This window comes from Talpa occidentalis, unplaced genomic scaffold, assembly GCF_014898055.3.
Source record: "Talpa occidentalis isolate TD23 unplaced genomic scaffold, MPIMG_talOcc4v2.1 talOcc4.10, whole genome shotgun sequence".
Taxonomy (NCBI): Eukaryota; Metazoa; Chordata; class Mammalia; order Eulipotyphla; family Talpidae; genus Talpa; species Talpa occidentalis.
In genome coordinates this window covers 33,407,012-33,425,769 of record NW_023600993.1, presented here as the reverse complement: position 1 = coordinate 33,425,769, position 18,758 = coordinate 33,407,012, and the positions used below count along the sequence as shown (strand labels likewise).

At 41.9% G+C, this 18,758-nt stretch overlaps 1 protein-coding gene across 4 annotated transcripts in view; it reads left to right on the top strand.

Moving 5' to 3' along the window:
• SMARCC1 (SWI/SNF related, matrix associated, actin dependent regulator of chromatin subfamily c member 1) overlaps window positions 1-18,421 on the top strand; it is a 129,934-nt gene extending 111,513 nt beyond the window's left edge. For 2 of the 4 annotated variants that reach the window (XM_037528321.1, XM_037528338.2), the window contains exons 25-26: window positions 12,661-12,837; window positions 16,025-18,421. In XM_037528321.1, the coding sequence (XP_037384218.1) occupies window positions 12,661-12,837; window positions 16,025-16,122 (275 nt within the window). In that variant the 3' untranslated portion in view covers window positions 16,123-18,421. Of the gene's footprint in view, window positions 1-12,660; window positions 12,838-15,441; window positions 15,834-16,024 lie in introns of those variants that run through there. The other 2 variants (XM_037528329.2, XM_037528347.1) reach the window with 2 other exon arrangements.
• Window positions 18,422-18,758: the final 337 nt, after the last annotated feature.

Below are 18,758 nucleotides of genomic sequence, written 5' to 3'. Positions count from 1 at the left end.
TGGGTGCAGTCAGAAGTGCGGGAGGTTGAGAGAATTCACCAGAGCCAGAGGGGAGCAGAGCAGGCAGAGTGACGAAGTACACTGCTGAGGGGAGCAGCGGGCGGCAGGAGAGGTCTGCGCGCCATGTGGGACCCTTGCCTGGCTGCCAAGTATCAAACCAGCGCTGCAGAGGCTGCAGACAGCTTTGCAACCCAGCGCTCAGCCACTGCACCACCAGGGAGGCCTGAGAGATAGACTTTTAAATATATCTCTAGGGCCTCCCTCATGGTGCAAAGGTTAAAGTCTCAGCAGTATCAAGCTATCACCAGCCACTGTGGCATGAGTTTGATCCAGCCAGGGAGCTGACCCACATGGCACAGCAGACCTCTCTTGTCTCGCTTGTTGCTCCTCTCAGCAGTGTATTTCAGTAGATCCACTTATTCTTCCCATTGTTTCTGGTGAATACTCTCATACACCACACCTCTGGCCTACACCCCAGTTCTTGTATGCATAAATAAATGAAATAAATAAACGTATCTCTAGCCATTGGGAATCTTCACATTAACCTGTTGTCATGACATCTAACAAGGTACTGTACTTCCTAATATCATTAATTTAGTGTCTTTGAATTCTTGTGTTTGAATCAAGTATTCAAATAAAGTTCACACATTGCATTTCCTGTTAGTCCTCTTAAGTCTCTTTTAAAATTGCTAATTAACAATTCACTTTTTTTTTTTTTATGCTATTCACATGTTGAGAAGCCAGGGTTTTTCCATCTGTGACTATGTCCACTTATATATTCAAGATATCTGGTGTCATTTCACACATCTCAGTCACTTCCTTCCTATATATCTTCCTTGAACCAGAGGATTGCTCTGAGTATTTTATCAAGTTTAGGTTAACTTTCCTGGAGCAGGCATTTTTCTGTAATGTACATTGTTTATCTTTGTGATAGTGGTTCTAATTTTATTCAGTTGATCCATCCATTGCAAAGTTCCCCATTGGACCTTACATCTTCCTAGATCAGTTATTTCTCCAGGCATTGCTAAGTTGAAATTTATTATTCATTCTATATTTATTTATATTTCTCCTGCATTTATTAGCAGTGATTCCTTTTATTAAAATAGAACTTTTTTCCTCTATCATTCAGTAGTGTTCTGAAAAACAATCTTTACATGAAAAAAGTTAAATATGACATCCATTCCCTTTACCAGTTATCTGAATAATAAGTTAATTATCATCCTCTCCCAACCTTATCCCTGTCTCCAGTGATTAAGCAGTAAGCATTTTTCTGTTGTGGATATGTGTTTTTGTATTGTGAATTTATATATTTTTGTGCAGTTTATGTGTTTTAATCTGTTTTGGACATTATTCTTTTGATGCTCAGATTTTCCCATCTTTAGCTCCTGGGAGCCCTTTCAAGTTGGCAACTGTGAAAATCAAACTTAGTTATTTCAAACATAATTACCAATATTATTAAAACCTAAAATATACCTTTATACCATCACTCTGACCTCCCCATCCCTCTCCTTCTTGGAGATCAATATGTATGATGTATGCTGTGCATTATATTGTTCTAGTCACCGCATCTTATAAGATCTTTATAATCACTCAGTAGTAATGTGCCAATTTCCTGACAGAGCCAAAGTCTATGATTTCTGGGGTAGGATGCAAATTTTGCGGCCAAGACATGAAGAGCTGAGCTAAGATAAATATAGAGAGATCCTTGGAACCTGAGATGGTCCCAACGTGATTAATGTCAGTTGGCCTAACATTCTCAAATGACAGATTTTCTACATCTTATTGAAATAACCAGGCATGGATTATAAGGAACCCATGACTAACCAAAGCTTTGTCTTTACAACTTACATTCTCGGCTGAGGTCTTTAATTTACTACCCAAAACGTGTTTCAGGTATTGACTTCACCCAAAAGTGACATAAGATTGACTTTGATTGGTAAGCATTCATTTTCATAAAAACACACAAACAAAAACTACTTAATTACAAAATTAAAACTACTGGGATAAATATTTAGGAGTCAGTTTATTGTGACTGTTTGCTAGTTGATTCTTGTTAAAACATCATCATTCATAGTAACTGGTTACAGAGAACTTCTAAGGAGCTTCAACATTTGCATTTAGTTTAAAAAGATGGACAGAGATACTTGTGCCTTTTCCCCTAAATTACATCTTTGTGAGAACAGTTGCATGCCAGGCCCTTCACCCATATTGTCTCAATTACTTCTTGTTGTCTTCACTTCGTAAAGAACTGATGCATGGCAAGGCGGCATTACCTCTCCGTGTGGTGGGATCAGGATTCATATGGGGGATCCATCTGATTCCGTAGTGATATCACAATGATGCCTCCCATGACAGAGAACTAAGGGGATTTCTAGCAGATATGGGAACAACCATTCTCTTAGGGAGGGTGTTTCACAAAACTAGAGTTCATAAAAATAGTCTTTAGAAGAGAAATAGGTCATTTTTCTTTCTGCTTTCTCACAGAAATAGACTTTCAAGTGAATTTGTAAAGAAAAGGATCACTGTATAAGGAGAGTATTTTTTAAATCTGTGATGAGATTCTCATAATTTTTTATTAAAATGTAATGTACCAATGGAAAATACACAAATCAGAAGTAACTTAGTGGGCTTTAACAAAGAGAATATACTTGTGTAACAAGTATGTGGGGTTTTTTGTTTTTAAAGATTCATTTTTTATTTATTTTTGCATATAAGAACAGGTGTAGGCCAGAGGTGTGGGGATTCACCAGAGACAGAGTGGGGAGCAGAACAGGCAGATCCACTGAGATACACTGCTGAGGGGAGCAGCAGGCAAGATAGGAGAGGTCTGCTGCTCCAAGTGGGCCAGCTCCCAGGCTGGGGACTTGAACTCACGGGGCAGTGGCTGGCAATAACTTGATAGCCCTGAGGCTTTAAACCCTGTGCCACCAGGGAGGCCCCAAGTATGTATTTTAGAAGGCCTCATCATACTCTGTCAGTCTTCTCTCCCAAAGGTAACAACTATGTTGGTTTCTAACACCATAGACTAGTTGGACTGATTTGGTAACAAAGTAGAATTACATAGTGAATTTTATTTATGTCTGAATTATTTTGCCCAAATTGTATGTGACAAGCATCACCTTATGAATGGTTGTAGAGGTATTCTTTGTGTTTGTTCTTAGTGTTCTACTTTGGGACTCAAAGTATTCTCCTGTTTATTAATACTTGATTAGTTTCTAGATTTTAGTTATTATGAACAGTAAACTGCTATGAACATATATGTGCACATGTCTTTTGGTACACATAAATAAACATTTCTGTTGTATGTGTATCCAAGGAATGGAATTTGATACATATCTAGAATGAGTGATAGGTTATGCATACTTTCATATTTGTAAATGTTGCCAAAATTTTCCCAAAGTGGTTGTGTTAGTTTATACTCCTAGCAGTGTTCTAACAGTTCAAGTAATTGTTTTTCATAATCGCCCCATTTGTGGGGTGGATTTGGAATTTGAATATAAAATTAAACCAATTGTGTTAGAATATAAAATTAAAATAATAAAATCCTAGTTAAAAGTTGCCTTAATTTCAGCAGTGCTAGAAAGACAGGTTGTATCAGGTAAGTCAGGTTCATCATATTCTAGAGATCATCTGAAGGGGCCCTTTAAATCAGTATAGGGGAGGAAGTCCATGGTGTTTTAGATAGACAACAGTTCTAATACTTGCTTTGCCAGAGGTATAAGTTAAGAACTATGAGTATGTATGGTCCTTCCAACTAGTATCTCTTGAGCTCTAGAGAAATTAACAGACCACAGCATTTATACTAAGACCTGAAGATAATTATCTTCTGACTAACTTCTGATGTTTGGCCAGAATTTACTGTTTCTGAAGGAAGGGGAAATAAGCTTCTGAAAGCCTGCAAAGTTGGGGAAATGGTAAGGTGAATTACTGGGTGGTTAGTTTGTCTAACTCTCTGACTTGTTAGAGTTTGTATATTTATGTAGATCACATCTAACCTTTTCCTCACAAAACTGGTCTTCCGTTAGTGGTAGAACCCATTCAAATACAGCAAGTCAGTGTCATAAATCTACTAGGCTGTAGGACACGTAACACCTATATATTTAGTTAGTACCTCTGCAGTTCTCTCCCCTTCAAATTCATTCAAGTGCTTAGAATTTCATATTCTACTGTGTATATGCTTCTCTCTCTCTTCCTTGACTCTTTTTTTTTTTTTTTTTTTTAATTTTCTAGAGGCATGTCTTATTTATTTATTTATTATTTGTTTGTTTGTTTGGTTTATACATGCACTGGGTACAGTCAGAAGCGCGGGAGGGTGAGAGAATTCACCAGAGCCAGAGCGGGGAGCAGAGCAGGCAGAAGGACCGAAGGACACTGCTGAGGGGAGCAGCGGGCGACAGGAGAGGTCTGCGCGCCATGTGGGACCCTCCTCCGGTGGCCGGGGAGCAGCCGGGGATTGAACCGGCTGCAGAGGTTGCAGGCAGCTTCGCAACCCAGCGCTCAACCGCTGCGCCACCGGGGAGGCCCTCTTCCTTGACTCTTATTTTTTGGTCTTACTCTTAACTTGCCTCAGAATTCCAATTTCTTGCAGTTTTTTTTCCCCTTGTTTCTGATAAAGTGTTCCAAGTTGATTTGTTTCTGCCAATTGAAAAGCAAGGGAAATATCTGTAGAAGATTGTTTCTGGTGGATATTTGGCAGTTGGAAACTGGTGAAGGCTACATCCATCATTACACCATTCTTAGGTTTTGCTGAACTTGATTAAAAATAACACAGCACTCCATTTCATCTTCTCATTTTCATTGTTAGTGATTTCATGAAGTGATTCCTAAGTTAAGGCTTTCCTAGTTCTTCCTGTAAGAATGCCATTCCAAATGGCTGAAGATGAATGAATGGTCATGATAGCACCCAGTTCCTCAGCATAGATCCCTTAACCACACCCTGAGCCAAGGGTGACAGCACATGGGGAACCAAGAAAAAAAAAAGGTAGACTGGATTGTGGCTGCTGCTTCCAGAGCTGTTCTTGATTGTGCTATTTATGAGCAATCGGGATTGCCTTCAAGGTGTGATGGTCAGGACTCCAAGGCCTTGGCACACATTTAAAGTAATTTTACTTATTAGTGAATTGAGCAAAAATATGTAAGTACTTCCCTCCTATAGACATTTATAGCAAATGAGGTACTCTTGAGTAATCATGCCTGGAGTAAGCTGCCTGCATAGGGAAACCTTTGTGTGTGTGTACCTGTGTGTGACAAGCAGGAAAAAAAAGAACATGTTGGTTTTACTAACTTTATGGTTTCCTTATTATTAATAATACAAGAATTTTTGCAAGTACCTAATAAGAGTAGGAATTTTTCTAATTTGAGAAAAACTCAGACATGGTGGAGATTGTATTTTAGTGATAAAACTAGACCATTTTCCATCAATAAGTAAAATATTGGTTGTTCAAGGAAATTTCAACCAAGACTTTAGGCACTTGACTTTCAGGCTCCCCAGTTAGACCCACTTAACAGTCTTACCTGTGGGAAATAATACTCAAGAAAGGATTACAACCAGTCATCACTTCCCAGTCACCCCCCCCCCACACACACACACACACACACACTCTCTCTCTCTCTCTCTCTCTCTTTCTCTCTCTCAGCCCCAGACTGAAAAAGCAAAAGAAATAGTTCATCACATTAGCTAAGTTTTATTATCTGCAGTGCCTTTAGTCCTGCTTGCATCATGTGATAACAAGACTGCCATGCCACTTTCCGGAATAGCAGGTTACCCCGACAAAGAGAACAGTGAGGGCCCAGTCTTCAACAAAGAGCGTCTGTCGTAGACACCCCCATTCACTCCCCATCCCCCGGAAGCTACTGCAGCAGGAGCAATCTCAGAGGAGCCTGGGCTTCCCCTCACTTGGCCCTGATTGTGTTATTTCCGTTCTCCAGGGGAGTAAGCCAGAGAATGAGCTTCTGGACAGTTAGCAACAGAGCAATGAAATGTGCACAAGATTGGAAATTCACAGGTTCCCTTTCCTCGTTCATATTCTTTCCCCACCTGCCTCTCCAATCACAAAGAATAAAAATAAAATCCTTAAGTAACATTCTATTAGGCATGATAGGCGTAACGCTTTAGTAAAAGATCTAATAAACCTGAGAGAGTGTGAGGGATTTTTCCACCAGGCTATACCTAATTTTAGCAAACCTTTCCCTTTTGCAGGCTTCAGATGCCTGCTGGTTTTTTGGGGTTTGTTTTTTTTTTTTTTTTTTTTTTTTTTAAGAAGAAATGCTTGTATGTAGGTCAGACTCCCACCAGTTCGTGCTTAATACAGTCGCGCGTGTGCTCTCTCGCTCTCTCCTTCTCTCTCCCCTCTCTCTTACACACACACACACACCACACCACACCACACCACACCACACCCCCCATACCCACCCACCCCTACTGCGAAAGGAAGAAGGAAATACCTGAATTTCTTCTTAATGGAAAACATACATACACACACATTATACCACCACCCCTTTTTTTCCCTTCAGCTGTTGGAACTATATAGTCTTGGGAAACCGTTAGGCCTGTTCCTATGCATTTTGGGTTCATTGGTCCAGACATCTCAACATTTACTGGGAATTAATGGCTATGCCATCAGAAATTGTCATCCATTGAAAATTGGTGAGATCTGAAGTTGGTATATCAGATACCAGAAAAAACACAAAAATATTTCTATTTCAAAAGAACAAGGATTGGGCCTCCCTGGTGGCACAGGCAGTTGAGCGCTGCACTGTGAAGCTGTCTGCAGCTTCTGCAGTGTGGGTTCGATCCCAGCCGGCCGGCGAGAATCCCACATGGCAAAGCAGACCTCTCCTGTCTCGCCCGCTGCTCCCCTCAGCAGTGTATTTCGTCAGTCTGCATGTTCTGTTCCCTGCTCTGTCTCTCGTGAATCGTCTCACCCTCCTGCACATCTGGCCTATACCCCGGTTCTTGTATAAATAAATAAATAATCTTAAAAATAAATGAATGAATAAATAAATAAAAATTTTTAGAGGTATTTTTTTAAAAAAAAAAAAAAAGAACAAGGATTACTTTATAAAAATGGATTTTAACTTTTCCCTACTCCTCTTTAATTCTACTTCATTTCAAATTTGATCCTTAGAAACAGGCTTTTCTGGGCCTCCCTGGTGACAGAGGGGTTAAACACAACACTATGAAGCTATCTGCAGCCTCTGCAGCATGAGTTGGAGCCCCTGCCAGCCACAGAGCTACCCATATGGTGCAGCAGACCTCTCCTGTCTCACCTGCTGCTCCCCTCAGCAGTGTATTTCGGTAGATCTACCTGTTCTGTTCCCCTCTCTGTCTCTGATGAATCCTCTCATTTCCTGCACCTCTGGCCTGTACCCCAGTTCTTATATGCATAAATAAATAAATCTTTTTTTTTTTTTTAAAAAAAAAAAAAGGCTTTTCCAAGGAGAGAGCTGTTTCTTTAAGGCAGAGCGGTGAAAAGAGAATGAGTCTCAGGGTCAGACAGACCTGGGTTTGAATTTCTACTCAGCCTCTTTTCTTTGCGACTTTGGGCCAAATTGCACACCAGACTTAGTTTCTTTATCTTGAAACCGGGCCCTTGCTATCTTGCATCTACCTGACAACAGTCTTGAGGCTTCCACAAGATAACTCTCGTTTCCTTCAAATGCAGGCCTGGACTCACTGTGTATCTGCTAGTACCTGTTGGTTTCCTGAGAAGTATTTGTCTCTGCAAGGTCCCATAAGCAGAAATAAGCTATTTTTCCTCTAACCCTTTGCACTACCATCTCTCCCAAGGAGCCATTGTCCTCTTATACCCTAAATACCCATATGCCAGTGGTTTTATGTCCCTGTGTGTAGAAGCAGTATAGGTGATCTTTGTTTTCCAGAAGGTTTCAGAACTGTAGCAAGTGAAAGGAAAGGTGTTTGTTTTTTTTTTTCCTTCTTCAGCTTTTGGGCTGGGAATAACCTACCACTGTCCTATCCCAGCTTCTTGCCATAAAGTTACAGGAAAATAAGCCACTGAGCAGGTAGCATGGGAAGCATCATTGCTGGACCTGACAGCAAGAGCCTGCATGTTTGTCCCCAGTGAGTGTTAGGTAGGTAGCACCTCATGGGTCTGTGTTGATCTGCCTGATTCTACTCTTTGCTAGATTATTTCTTGTATACTTACCTATCTGCTGGAACAGACACTCAGCAACTGGGTTGGAGAATCATTCTTTCTTGAACTATGTGGGCCAGTTAACTGACGCATCAGTTTAGTGGCAGCAAGATATACATGGAAACCCCTCCTCCCTTTTTCTAGCACACCATCTCTGAGCCAGAGTATCCAGATCAGATCTAGGCTCCCCTCTTTATGTACTTTGTGGCATTGGGTGATTTGTTCAGTCTTTTATGTCTTCCCTTTTCACATCTTAGGTTACTTAAAAATGTAGAATGTAGAGGGCCTCCCCTATGGCGCAGCGATTGAGTGCTGGGCTGCAGAGCTGCCCGCAGCATCTGCAGCGTTGGTTCGATCCCCGGCCGCTGGCGAGGGTCCCACATGGTGCGACAGACCTCTCCTGCCGCGCCCGCTATGCCCCTCAGCAGTGTATTTCGTCAGTCTGCCTGTTCTGTTCCCCATTCTGGCTCTGGTGAATTCTCTCACCCACCCGTGCTTCTGACTGTACCCAGTGCTTGTATAAATGAATAAATAAACAAATTCTTTAAAAAAAAAATGTAGAATGTAGAAACTTACTCTCACACTAATGGGTGCCCAAAGTTCAGTATGTAGCAAGGTTGTGCTGCCTTCACGGACTCTAAGGAAGACTTTGACCCTGCCTTTTCAGTTTCTAGTGGCTGACAGCATTCCTTCACTTGTGGCCATATCCCTCTTTGCTCCATCTTCATATCATCTTCATTTCTCTGTATCGTCTTTTCCATGTGTCTCTTATTAAAGATACTTGTCATTGGACTTAGGACCTACCAAATAATCCAGGATGATAGCCTCATCTCAAGATCCTGAATTCATCACATTTTCAAAGACCCTTTTTCCAAATAAGGGTATGTTTGCAGGTTCTTAATTAGAACATATACATGTCTGTCTGGAGACCACGTCTAACCCAGTATACGATGTTAAAATGTATGTTTCTTAAATTTAAAAAAATTATTTACCACATAAAGTAGAGCAGTGTAGTAAAGAAGGAAATATAGTGCCTGGAATTAAAGTATAGACCTTAGGTGGTGAAAGGGTTCAGCACTGCACTATGAAGCAGTCCGCAGCCTCTGCAGCATGAGTTCAATCCCCGGCCGGCCGACCAGGGGGCAACCCACATGGCGCAACTGACCTTTCCTGTCACACCCGCTCCTCACCTCAGCAGTGTATTTCAGTCAGTCTGCCTGTTCTGTTCCCCACTCTGTCTCTGGTGAATCCTCTCACCCCCCATATCTCTGGCCTGTACCCCAGCTCTTGTATGCATAAATAAATAAATCTTAAAAAAAACATGGTGATATCATCTAAAAAAAAATAAAGTATACATGTTAGGTTTTTGTTGTGTGTGTGTGTGTGTATGTATGTGTTTAATGCTAATTGTTACATTGAGTTCTTAAAAAAGCTGAAGAGGCAAGGTCACAGGATAATGTGGTAGAAAGAGAATTGGGTTTGGAGTCATAGACTCAAGGCTATATTTCCCTATAAGCTCTTAAGACCATAAAGAAGTCTCTTAACTTTCCTGAGCTTCTGTTTACTCTATAAAATGAAAATAATTGCTCTGCCTTTCCTAAATATACTTGAGGAACCAGTGATATAATAAGGTACTATAACAAATAGTTCTCCTGATCATACAGAAATCCATGTGGTGAAAGTAGGGCAGATGCTCTCTAGAAGCTTGAGTCTTGGGGCAGTTTACCCCAGCCCAAATTAGTGTTCTTTGGCAAGTCATTTAGGATGCCCCAACTCTTGCTTTTACTGAGATGATTTGGCCAAGTTGTCCTACAGCAGATGGACTTCTGGGGCTGCTTTGCTGGGCTCATGCTTGATTGCATTACAGAATACAATAAGGTAGCCCAGAGGGTCAAAAACTTGCTGCCGTTTGTTAGAATGATGTTGATATATTATTCTTTAAAAATTAGTCCCCCAAAACACTAGACCCCTTCTACACCATTAACACCACCCCAACCCCACCCCACTGAGCCTTGTATATCATAGGTTTCTCTGAATTCATTGATATATTTAGTTAGGCACTTCTCTTCTCTGGGTCCTGGGATAGGGAACAGACCCACTGTAAATAGATGACATGAGACTTGAAGCTTTGTTTTACCTCTTTTTTTAAGCAGTGACACAGAAGTTTTCATTTAAGTATCTCCAGTACTGCCATATATAATTTAGTTGCCTGTAGCTATCAGATAACCCCAGCTTCCACATTTTCCAAAATTGAACCACAAACGTTCTTATTTCCAGCTGTTGCAGGAATGCATCTCAAACCCTGTACTCATTTTCATATAATTGATCTTACAAAGACGCTAAAATCCCTAGATTTAAAAAAGAAAACTGCATAGATTTTCCTTCATTATCCTATAGATAGTATAATTTGCTTATATTAGAGTTTTCAACCTTAATTTGTGTCCATTAAACTTTTCTTCCTTTGGAGCTCTTTAACACCAAGCCCATCAGGCAAGCCACTGAGTTTAAAATCCATTAAATAGGACCTCCCCTGTGGCGCAGCGGTTGAGCGCCGGCTTGCGAAACTGCCCACAGCCTCTGCAGCGCCGGTTCAATCCCTGGCTGCTCCCCGGCCACTGGAGGAGGGTCCCACATGGCGTGCAGACCTCTCCTGCCGCCCGCTGCTCCCCTCAGCAGTGTACTTCGGTCCTTCTGCCTGCTCTGCTCCCCGCTCTGACTCTGGTGAATTCTCTCACCCTCCCTCGCTTCTGACTGTACCTAGTGCATGTATAAATAAATAAATAAATCTTTTTTTAAAAAGATTAAAAATAATAATAATAAAAAATAAAACCCATTAAATATTCACTGTCAGACCTAAATAGGTAGGTTTGGCAAACTACAACCTGCCACCAGGTCTGGCCCATTTCTTACGTTTGTATAGATTGCAGGTTCAGAATAATTTTAATTGTTCACATGGTTGAGAAAAACTCAGAAGAAGAATGTTTATCACATTAAAATTATGTAAAATTTACAGGCCAGAGTCCATAACTAAAGATTTATTGGACATAGCCACACTTATTTGTTGCATATCTCCCCTAATTGCCTTCATGCTATAATGGCAAAATTGAATAGTTGTGAGAGAGACCATTTGGCCTGTAATAAAACCTGAGTATTTACTGTCTCACTCTTTACAGAAAAAGTTTGCTGAAAGTTCTAGTGTCTCAGTATGGAACTGAATACTGGAGTTGTTTTGCAGTTCTTGTCTGTAGCATCGCCTATCATTAATTTCAGAAATAAAAGGAAAAATAGGCGGCCCACCCCCACCCCCCGGGGTGGCGCAAGGGGTTGAAATGCAACCCATGAAGCTCTCTACAGCCACTGCAGCCTAACCCACTGCAGCCAGGGATCAACCCACATGGCACAGCAGACATCTCCTGACTCGCCTGCTGCTCCACTCAGCAATGTATTTCAGTCAGTCTTCCTGTTCTGTTCCCCACTCTGTCTCTGGTGAATCCTCTCGCCACCCCCCCCCCAACACCTCTGTACCCAGTACTTTTTTTTTTTTTAAAGATTTATTCATTTACACAAGAACCCCGGGGTACAGGCCAGAGGCATGGAGGGTGAGAGGATTCACCAGAGACAGAGTGGGGAACAGAACAGGCAGACTGACAAAATACACTGCTGAGGGGAGCAGCGGGAGAGACAGGAGAGGTCTGCCGTGCCATTTGGGACCCTCGCCGGCCGGCCAGCCGGGATCGAACCGGCCTGCAGAAGCTGCAGAGAGCTTCACAGCGTGGCGCTCAACCACCTGCACCACCAGGGGAGGCCCTGTACCCCAGTTCTTTTATGCATAAATAAATAAATCTTAAAAAAAAAAAAAGGAAAAATGAAGTAATAGACTTTCTCTTTTTTCCCCTGTGATTCTCTGTGGCCAGTGCTTCATGGTGAAGGTAGAGATTTTTTTTGAAAACAGGTCTTGAAAATTCTAATCAGTATTACCTTTTAATGGTGATTTCCCAGTACTGACCAGTAGCTTTTTGTACATACCTTCCCACAAATTCTCTGGAAAGCTCAATCTTCACTGAGCCACAGTGCCTGGACTGTGCACTTACTTGCTGTTAGACTCCTTCTTTTCATTCCCTGTGGTCTTGCTTGACATTGTATCCTCAGGAAGGTATTTGGCAATCTACTTCACCAAAACTAACCAGAATTAACGCTTTTTTTAGGGATGCCTTTTTTATAATTCCTTCTTAAAATTACCTGCCTACACTAGGGTTTAGAATAGATACTACACAGACTTGCCCATTATCCATACCTTCTCTTCCTCCCCCCTCCCCCACCGCCCTTGCCTATATATATGTGTGTATGTATGTGTGTGTATATATATATATATATGTATGTATGCTCTTGTTAGTATTTCATATTCTTTGAAGGACTAGGCATTTGTCTATATATAGCAAACTTGAGCATTGTGTGATTCCTTTCTTCCTAGTACACTAACCTTACTACTTTAAATCTTCCTCCACAGGTCAAATACCAGGACCAGGTTCCATGATGCCTGGTCAGCCTATGCCAGGTCGCATGCTTCCCACTGTTGCAGCCAACATCCATCCCTCTGGGAGTGGCCCTGCCCCTCCTGGTATGCCTCCAATGCCAGGAAACATCTTAGGACCCCGGGTACCCCTTACGGCACCTAATGGCATGTGTAAGTAGCACAGTGCGAGAGATGCCTTTCCCCAGGGTCTCTCTGGGAGGGCTGTTAACAGGGAGGAAGTCTTGGTTGCCTTGTCTGTGGTTTGGCAAGTCCATGGACAGTATAACCTGTGACAGTGGATTCCAAAAGACCTGTTTTTGTTGGTGCTCTTCAGCACTCTCAGTAGGAGTTTGCACAGGTGATAAGTGCTTTCAGTCAGTTGGGGTCACATACCAAAAGCATTCCTTTCTCACTTTAAGCCTATCTAGTTTGAATCTTGGTAAACATACAGAGTTTCTGGGTGCAATATTTCCCTACAGGAGTCTTATGGATATCAAATTCACAAGTGGTGAATAGGAAGAATAGGAACTGGTTTAGAACAGGGATAACCAATATGTTTTTGTAGCCACTCCAATATATTGATAGTGGATAGTGGCTGCTTAGACCGTGGGACCGTGTTGAAGAATGAATTTGAAATCCCAGCAGGCTGAGTGGAGAAAGCGCAGAGGCAGGTGAGCTATGTCTACAGAATGTTATATGCAACATAACGTCTATAGGATGTTATGTACAGATAATTTCTTCCATAGCACCCTTATTCTCCTCCACCTCTGTACTTTAGAGGGTTGCTTCAGAGGCCCTGCCCTATGGTTTACTCCTGTAGACTTTCTCAGTGAGAATGATCCCAAAATGCAGTCAGTAGTGGCCCAAATAGCCCAGCACCATCTTAGCCCAGTTCATTTGGAAATCTGTATATGCCACAGAGTTTGCTCCTATCCACAGTAGAAAGCTAGGACACATAGGAATTCCTGGCCTCCAAGAGCTTTAGTTGGGTAAGCAGGTAATGAACACATAGTTATAGAGGATTCACCCAAAGGTTAATAATACTATGACATGCCTTGAGTACTCTAGTAATCCAGGACGCTTCCCAGGTTGAAAAGATAGGCTGTAAGAACAACGGAAGGTGTTATTTCTCTTTGGTTCCCTAGGGACTCGAACAAAGTCCATTCACAGAAGAAAGTAATTTAGCTAGTCACATAGGATCGTGAAAATAGAAGAAAAACTATCTCCCTTGAGTTCAGTGGTCAGAGACTGTAGTATAGTGGGTACCCCTTTTCCTTGGCAAAAAAATGTTTGCCTTGCCACCTTATAGGTAATACATGTTCAGGCCTACCAAGATAGTTCACCAGTTTGCCATCTATATTGCAGAGATAGTATCATCGGCCTTTACCACCTTCATGTCGTGCTGCTCACCCATGATTTGTTTTTTTTTGTTTGTTTGTTTGTTTGTTTTTAATAATAAATTTTATTTTTATATTCCCCATACAATTGCAGCCCCCCCATTCTGACCCCAATCTCTCCCCTCCCACCCCCGCCCCCTTAAAAGTGTCTCTGGTTCGTAGTTTTTTGTTGATTTTGATTTTCACTTTCTTATAGTTATTCGTTTTCCTGGTCCCTTATTTAAGTTTTCTAGATTCCTGCTATGAGTGAGACCATCTGGTATTTTTCTTTTTCTTTTTGGCTTATTTCGCTGAGCATGATCCCTTCCAGCGCCATCCATGTTGCTGCAAATTGCATGTGTTTATCTTTTTTGAATGCTGAGTAATATTCCATGGTATATATGTACCACATCTTCTTGATCCAGTCATCTATTTTTGGGCATTTGGGTTGTTTCCAAAGCTTAGCTATTGTAAACAGTGCTGCTATAAACATAGGGGTGCAGGTGTTCTTTGGAATTGATGTTTCTGTGTCCTTTGGGTAAATACCTAGGAGTGGAATTGCTGGATCATATGGAAGCTCTATGTTTAGTAGGTCCAGAAATCTCCACACAGCTCTCCACAGTGGTTGGACCAGTTTGCACTCCCACCAACAGTGCAGAAGAGTTCCTTTTTCTCCACACCCTCGCCAACATTTGTTGTTGCTAGTTTTTTTAATATGTGCCATTCTCACTGGTGTAAGATGGTATCTCATGGTAGTTTTGATTTGCATTTCCCTGATGACAAGTGATGTTGAACATTTTTTCATATGCCTGTTGGCCATTTGCATTTCCTCTTCAGAGAAGTTTCTTTTTAGCTCTTTAGCCCATTTTTTGACTGGATTATTTTCTTTGTTGTTGTTGAGTCTCATCAGCTCTTTGCAGATTTTTGTGATCAGTCCTTTATCATTAGTGTTGGGTGCAAAAATGTTCTCCCAGTTTCACCCATGATTTGTGACTGCAGTAATCTATCCTAAAGGACATGCAGTGGAGCAACTTGAAAATGTGAAGAGCTTGAGTCTCCCCCTCCACACACACACTTACTGCCACAAACAAATATTTCAGGGATTGTGAACCTCTGACTTGGCTCTTGGGTACTGGGCCTGAAAAAATGGCACAGGCAGAGGGCTTCAAAATTCTTGGTGAGCTTTAAGGATTTGGTGGACACCTCCTGGGTAAAAGATTGGGTGAATTGACTGGTAAGCAAGGTTACACTTAAATAATTATTTGTTTCATATGTTTTCATTTCTGGCACAAATTTAAAGGTTTAAAAAGCCCTGAGTTAAACAATCTTTAGGGTTCCTTTGTACATTGAAGTTGAATAGGAAAGAGCCCCATATACTCATACTAATTGTTCCCTTCAGGACCTGACCTAGTTTTGGTCAAAAATCCAAGGACTGCAGTTCAAGAGCTGTGGGGCCTCCTAGGAATGTCCAACCTGTCAGCAGCTGCCTCAAGTGAAGCTCTCTGGCCCTGGTGGAGACAGTTAATCAGCAAGAACTTACCGATAATCTCTTTTGTGCCCAGCTAGACTGGGCACTGTGAGAGAAAAGAAAGAAGATACAGAATTTGCCTAGGAAGGAGCTTATCATTTAATTGAAGAAATAAAATTAGAAGATTGCCATTAAAATACAATAAAATCAAAATATAATTAAGTTCTGAAAAGGTCTGGAGTGATTCTTGGAAGGGGTAGGCCTTAAAAGGATTGTGGGATTGATTCAGACATTTTCCTTCCCTCAATCATTTGGAATAGGTTCAGCAAGATGAGCAATAACCTGGAGGTTCAAATGGGTCTGACCCACATAGACCACAGTGGGCAGCAATGTCTCATAGGCTGCACTAGCACCTAGCATAAAGAAAATTACCGCGTGTCATTTTTCTCTGAATGGGCTCTTTCCAGCCCTTGTGTTTCCAGCAATGACAAGTTACTCTTGAATGTGTTTGCAGATCCCCCTCCACCGCAGCAGCAGCCACCACCACCACCACCTGCAGATGGAGTCCCTCCGCCTCCTGCTCCAGGCCCACCAGCCTCAGCCGCTCCCTAGCCTGGAAGATGCAGGGACCATCCACCCAGCACCACCAGCTGGAGTGGAGATGACAAGACTTGTGTTCCTCAGCTTACTTGGGTTTCTTTCAGGATTTTTCTCTCACAGCCCCAAGCATCCTAAATCTCCCCATTCCTCTTGCCACCCCTCTCCATGTTTTGACACCTTTTGTGGTAGTTCCTCAGCCAGCACCCTGGGGGAGCCTGTGGTGATGGGTATGCCCAGGTCATATTAAAAATAACCTGTTCACCCCTGTCATGGTATGGAGGGTGGGGTGGTACTCTAACAGTTTATCTGCAGGTCCTGTCAACATTTTAGTATTCTATGTCTTTGTCATTTTGCTCTCCTGCAGTTTTTGCCTTTATGCTTCTATGGATAATACTTTATAGTCAGTATCTTTTTTCTTTTGAATTTATTGCTTTAAAGGAGTGCAACCTAAGTTAGTAAGAACCAAAAAATGGTGATGGGCAGAGGGGATAGCCAGAGGAGACAAACCTTAAGGCATTATAAGTGACCTTATTTCTGCTTATCTGAGCTAAGAATGGTGCTGATGGTAAAGTTTCATGAGACTTGCCACACATAGATGCACCAGAAGTAAAAGAGATAGGGAAAGGGACCCCACCGATTTTATCCCTAGTGATGATGCAGGACCTCCACCCTGCCTGGCTGAATATACTCCTCTAGTACATGATAGGGGAGAGCACAAGCATTAGAACAGACCCACTCTGTCCTTCCTCGGGCCCACTGGTTCTGGTTTTCTATGCAGATGGTTTGTTGGATTGGGAGCGAGTGTTTTTCTGAGGTCAGTGTAAGCTTTCAGGGCTGGGATTTGGGGAAGTGTTCCCTAGTTACCTAGACCAGCCAGAAAACTTTAAGGAATGGCTACCCAATTAATCTTGCCTACTATTCACTGCTTTGAGTGCATTCTTTTATCTCCCTCTTTAAAAATCCTCTTAAAAGGAAAAAAAAAAAAAAAGTAGTTCTAAATATTTTAGCTCATGGAACTTGGTTAGGATGGCTATGGGTACAAATCCCCAAACTACCTCTTGCAGTAGCCAGGGTGAACAGAAGTTAGTGAAGCGGTACTTTAGCTTTGGGGTGGGGTTGGAGAAGGAGGGCAGGATCAACAGCCTGTAGTACCTTCTCCCTTCCCTTTCTGAGATCATGCATTCCATCTATCATGGTGTTGTCAAGGCAATGCTGAGGTACCACGGGACTCACTTGGCAGACAAAGCACCATGCTCTGAGGGTTAGGGTGCTCTGACTGGGAGAGTGGAATACTGTTCCAGAGAGCCACAAAAATGCCTTAATTTGAACCCATTTCCACCCCTGCTAATGAGTGATTTGAAAGTTCTTGGGTTTCTCCTCTTGTCCTTCTTCCCTCCCCTCTACCTTCCAGGTGGGAAAAGAGTGTTTTTGGTAGAGCTTAATTTCCAAAGCACCTGCCCTCTTCACATAATCTTAAAAGGTAGTTTCATTATTTAGAGTACAAGGTGAACACCTTTTGAATTTCTTTTCCTATATATATTCTATAAAGCTTTACATATGAGAGGGTGTAGGGAGGTGTTTGTAAAAACACCTTAGAACTTTTTTCCTTATTATAAGAAAGCAAAAAAATAGAACCACAATTAAGATTTGCCTTTCAAACCCTCAGGTGTTGCCTCTAACCAGGTGGCCCTGGTCACCATCAGAGTACTGGAACCACGGAGACCTTGTTCCCTTTGTGTATGTGTTCTGGACTCTTGGAGTGGAAATGAGCTTGTTCCTACTGGAGTTGAGTTCCAATTCATTTGCCTCCAACAAGACCCCAGTGCCTTTTGACAATGGCCAGGGTTTTCCTTATTTCCTACCAGTCTTTCCCAAAGGAAACTCATTCCAAATACCTTTTCCACTGGGGTCTTAGAAGGAAAATGGAATTCTGGTTCATTCTGTGGTCCCTTGTAACCTCAGGTCTTTAATGTGATCAATTTCAAATTTAAAAGATCCAGATGGAAATATTTTTACTATGCTGGTAATCTACGAAATACCTGAATTCTTAACACTGTATTTCCGTATAAGTGGTGACTTTTTGTTTTCATGTCTTTGATCTGGTTTTGTTCCTGTAATACAGCCACCCAATTTTGTGAGGCGGGGGTGGGGGATGGGGGTGGGGATAATATGTGTTTTTTGTACAAATGTGTTTCTCATTGTGTTATTTTGGAAAAATGAAGGGAGTTTTGAGATATTGGAGGAAATTGATCAAGAAGACCAAATCTCCCTCTTTTTCACTGAATAAATAGAGCATCATTTCTGGATTCTAGTCCCAATCTCTGCATTCATTTATCGGGTTCTTCATGTGTCCTATGAAGACCCTAAATATTAAGCCCCACCTAGTCCTAATAATAGTTTAGTGAATCAGGACTTCCTGACAGACGGCTCACCTTCTTGATTTTTTTTTTTTTTTAAGATTATTTATGCATTCAAGAAGCGGGCTACAGGCCAGAGGTGTGGGGGTTGAGAGGATTCACCAGAGACAGTGGGGAGCAGAACAGACAGTTCTACTGAAATACACTGCTGAGGGGAGCAGTGGGCAAGACAGGAGAGGTCTGCTGCGACATGTGGGTCACCTCCCTGGTCGGCTGAGGATTGAATTTGTG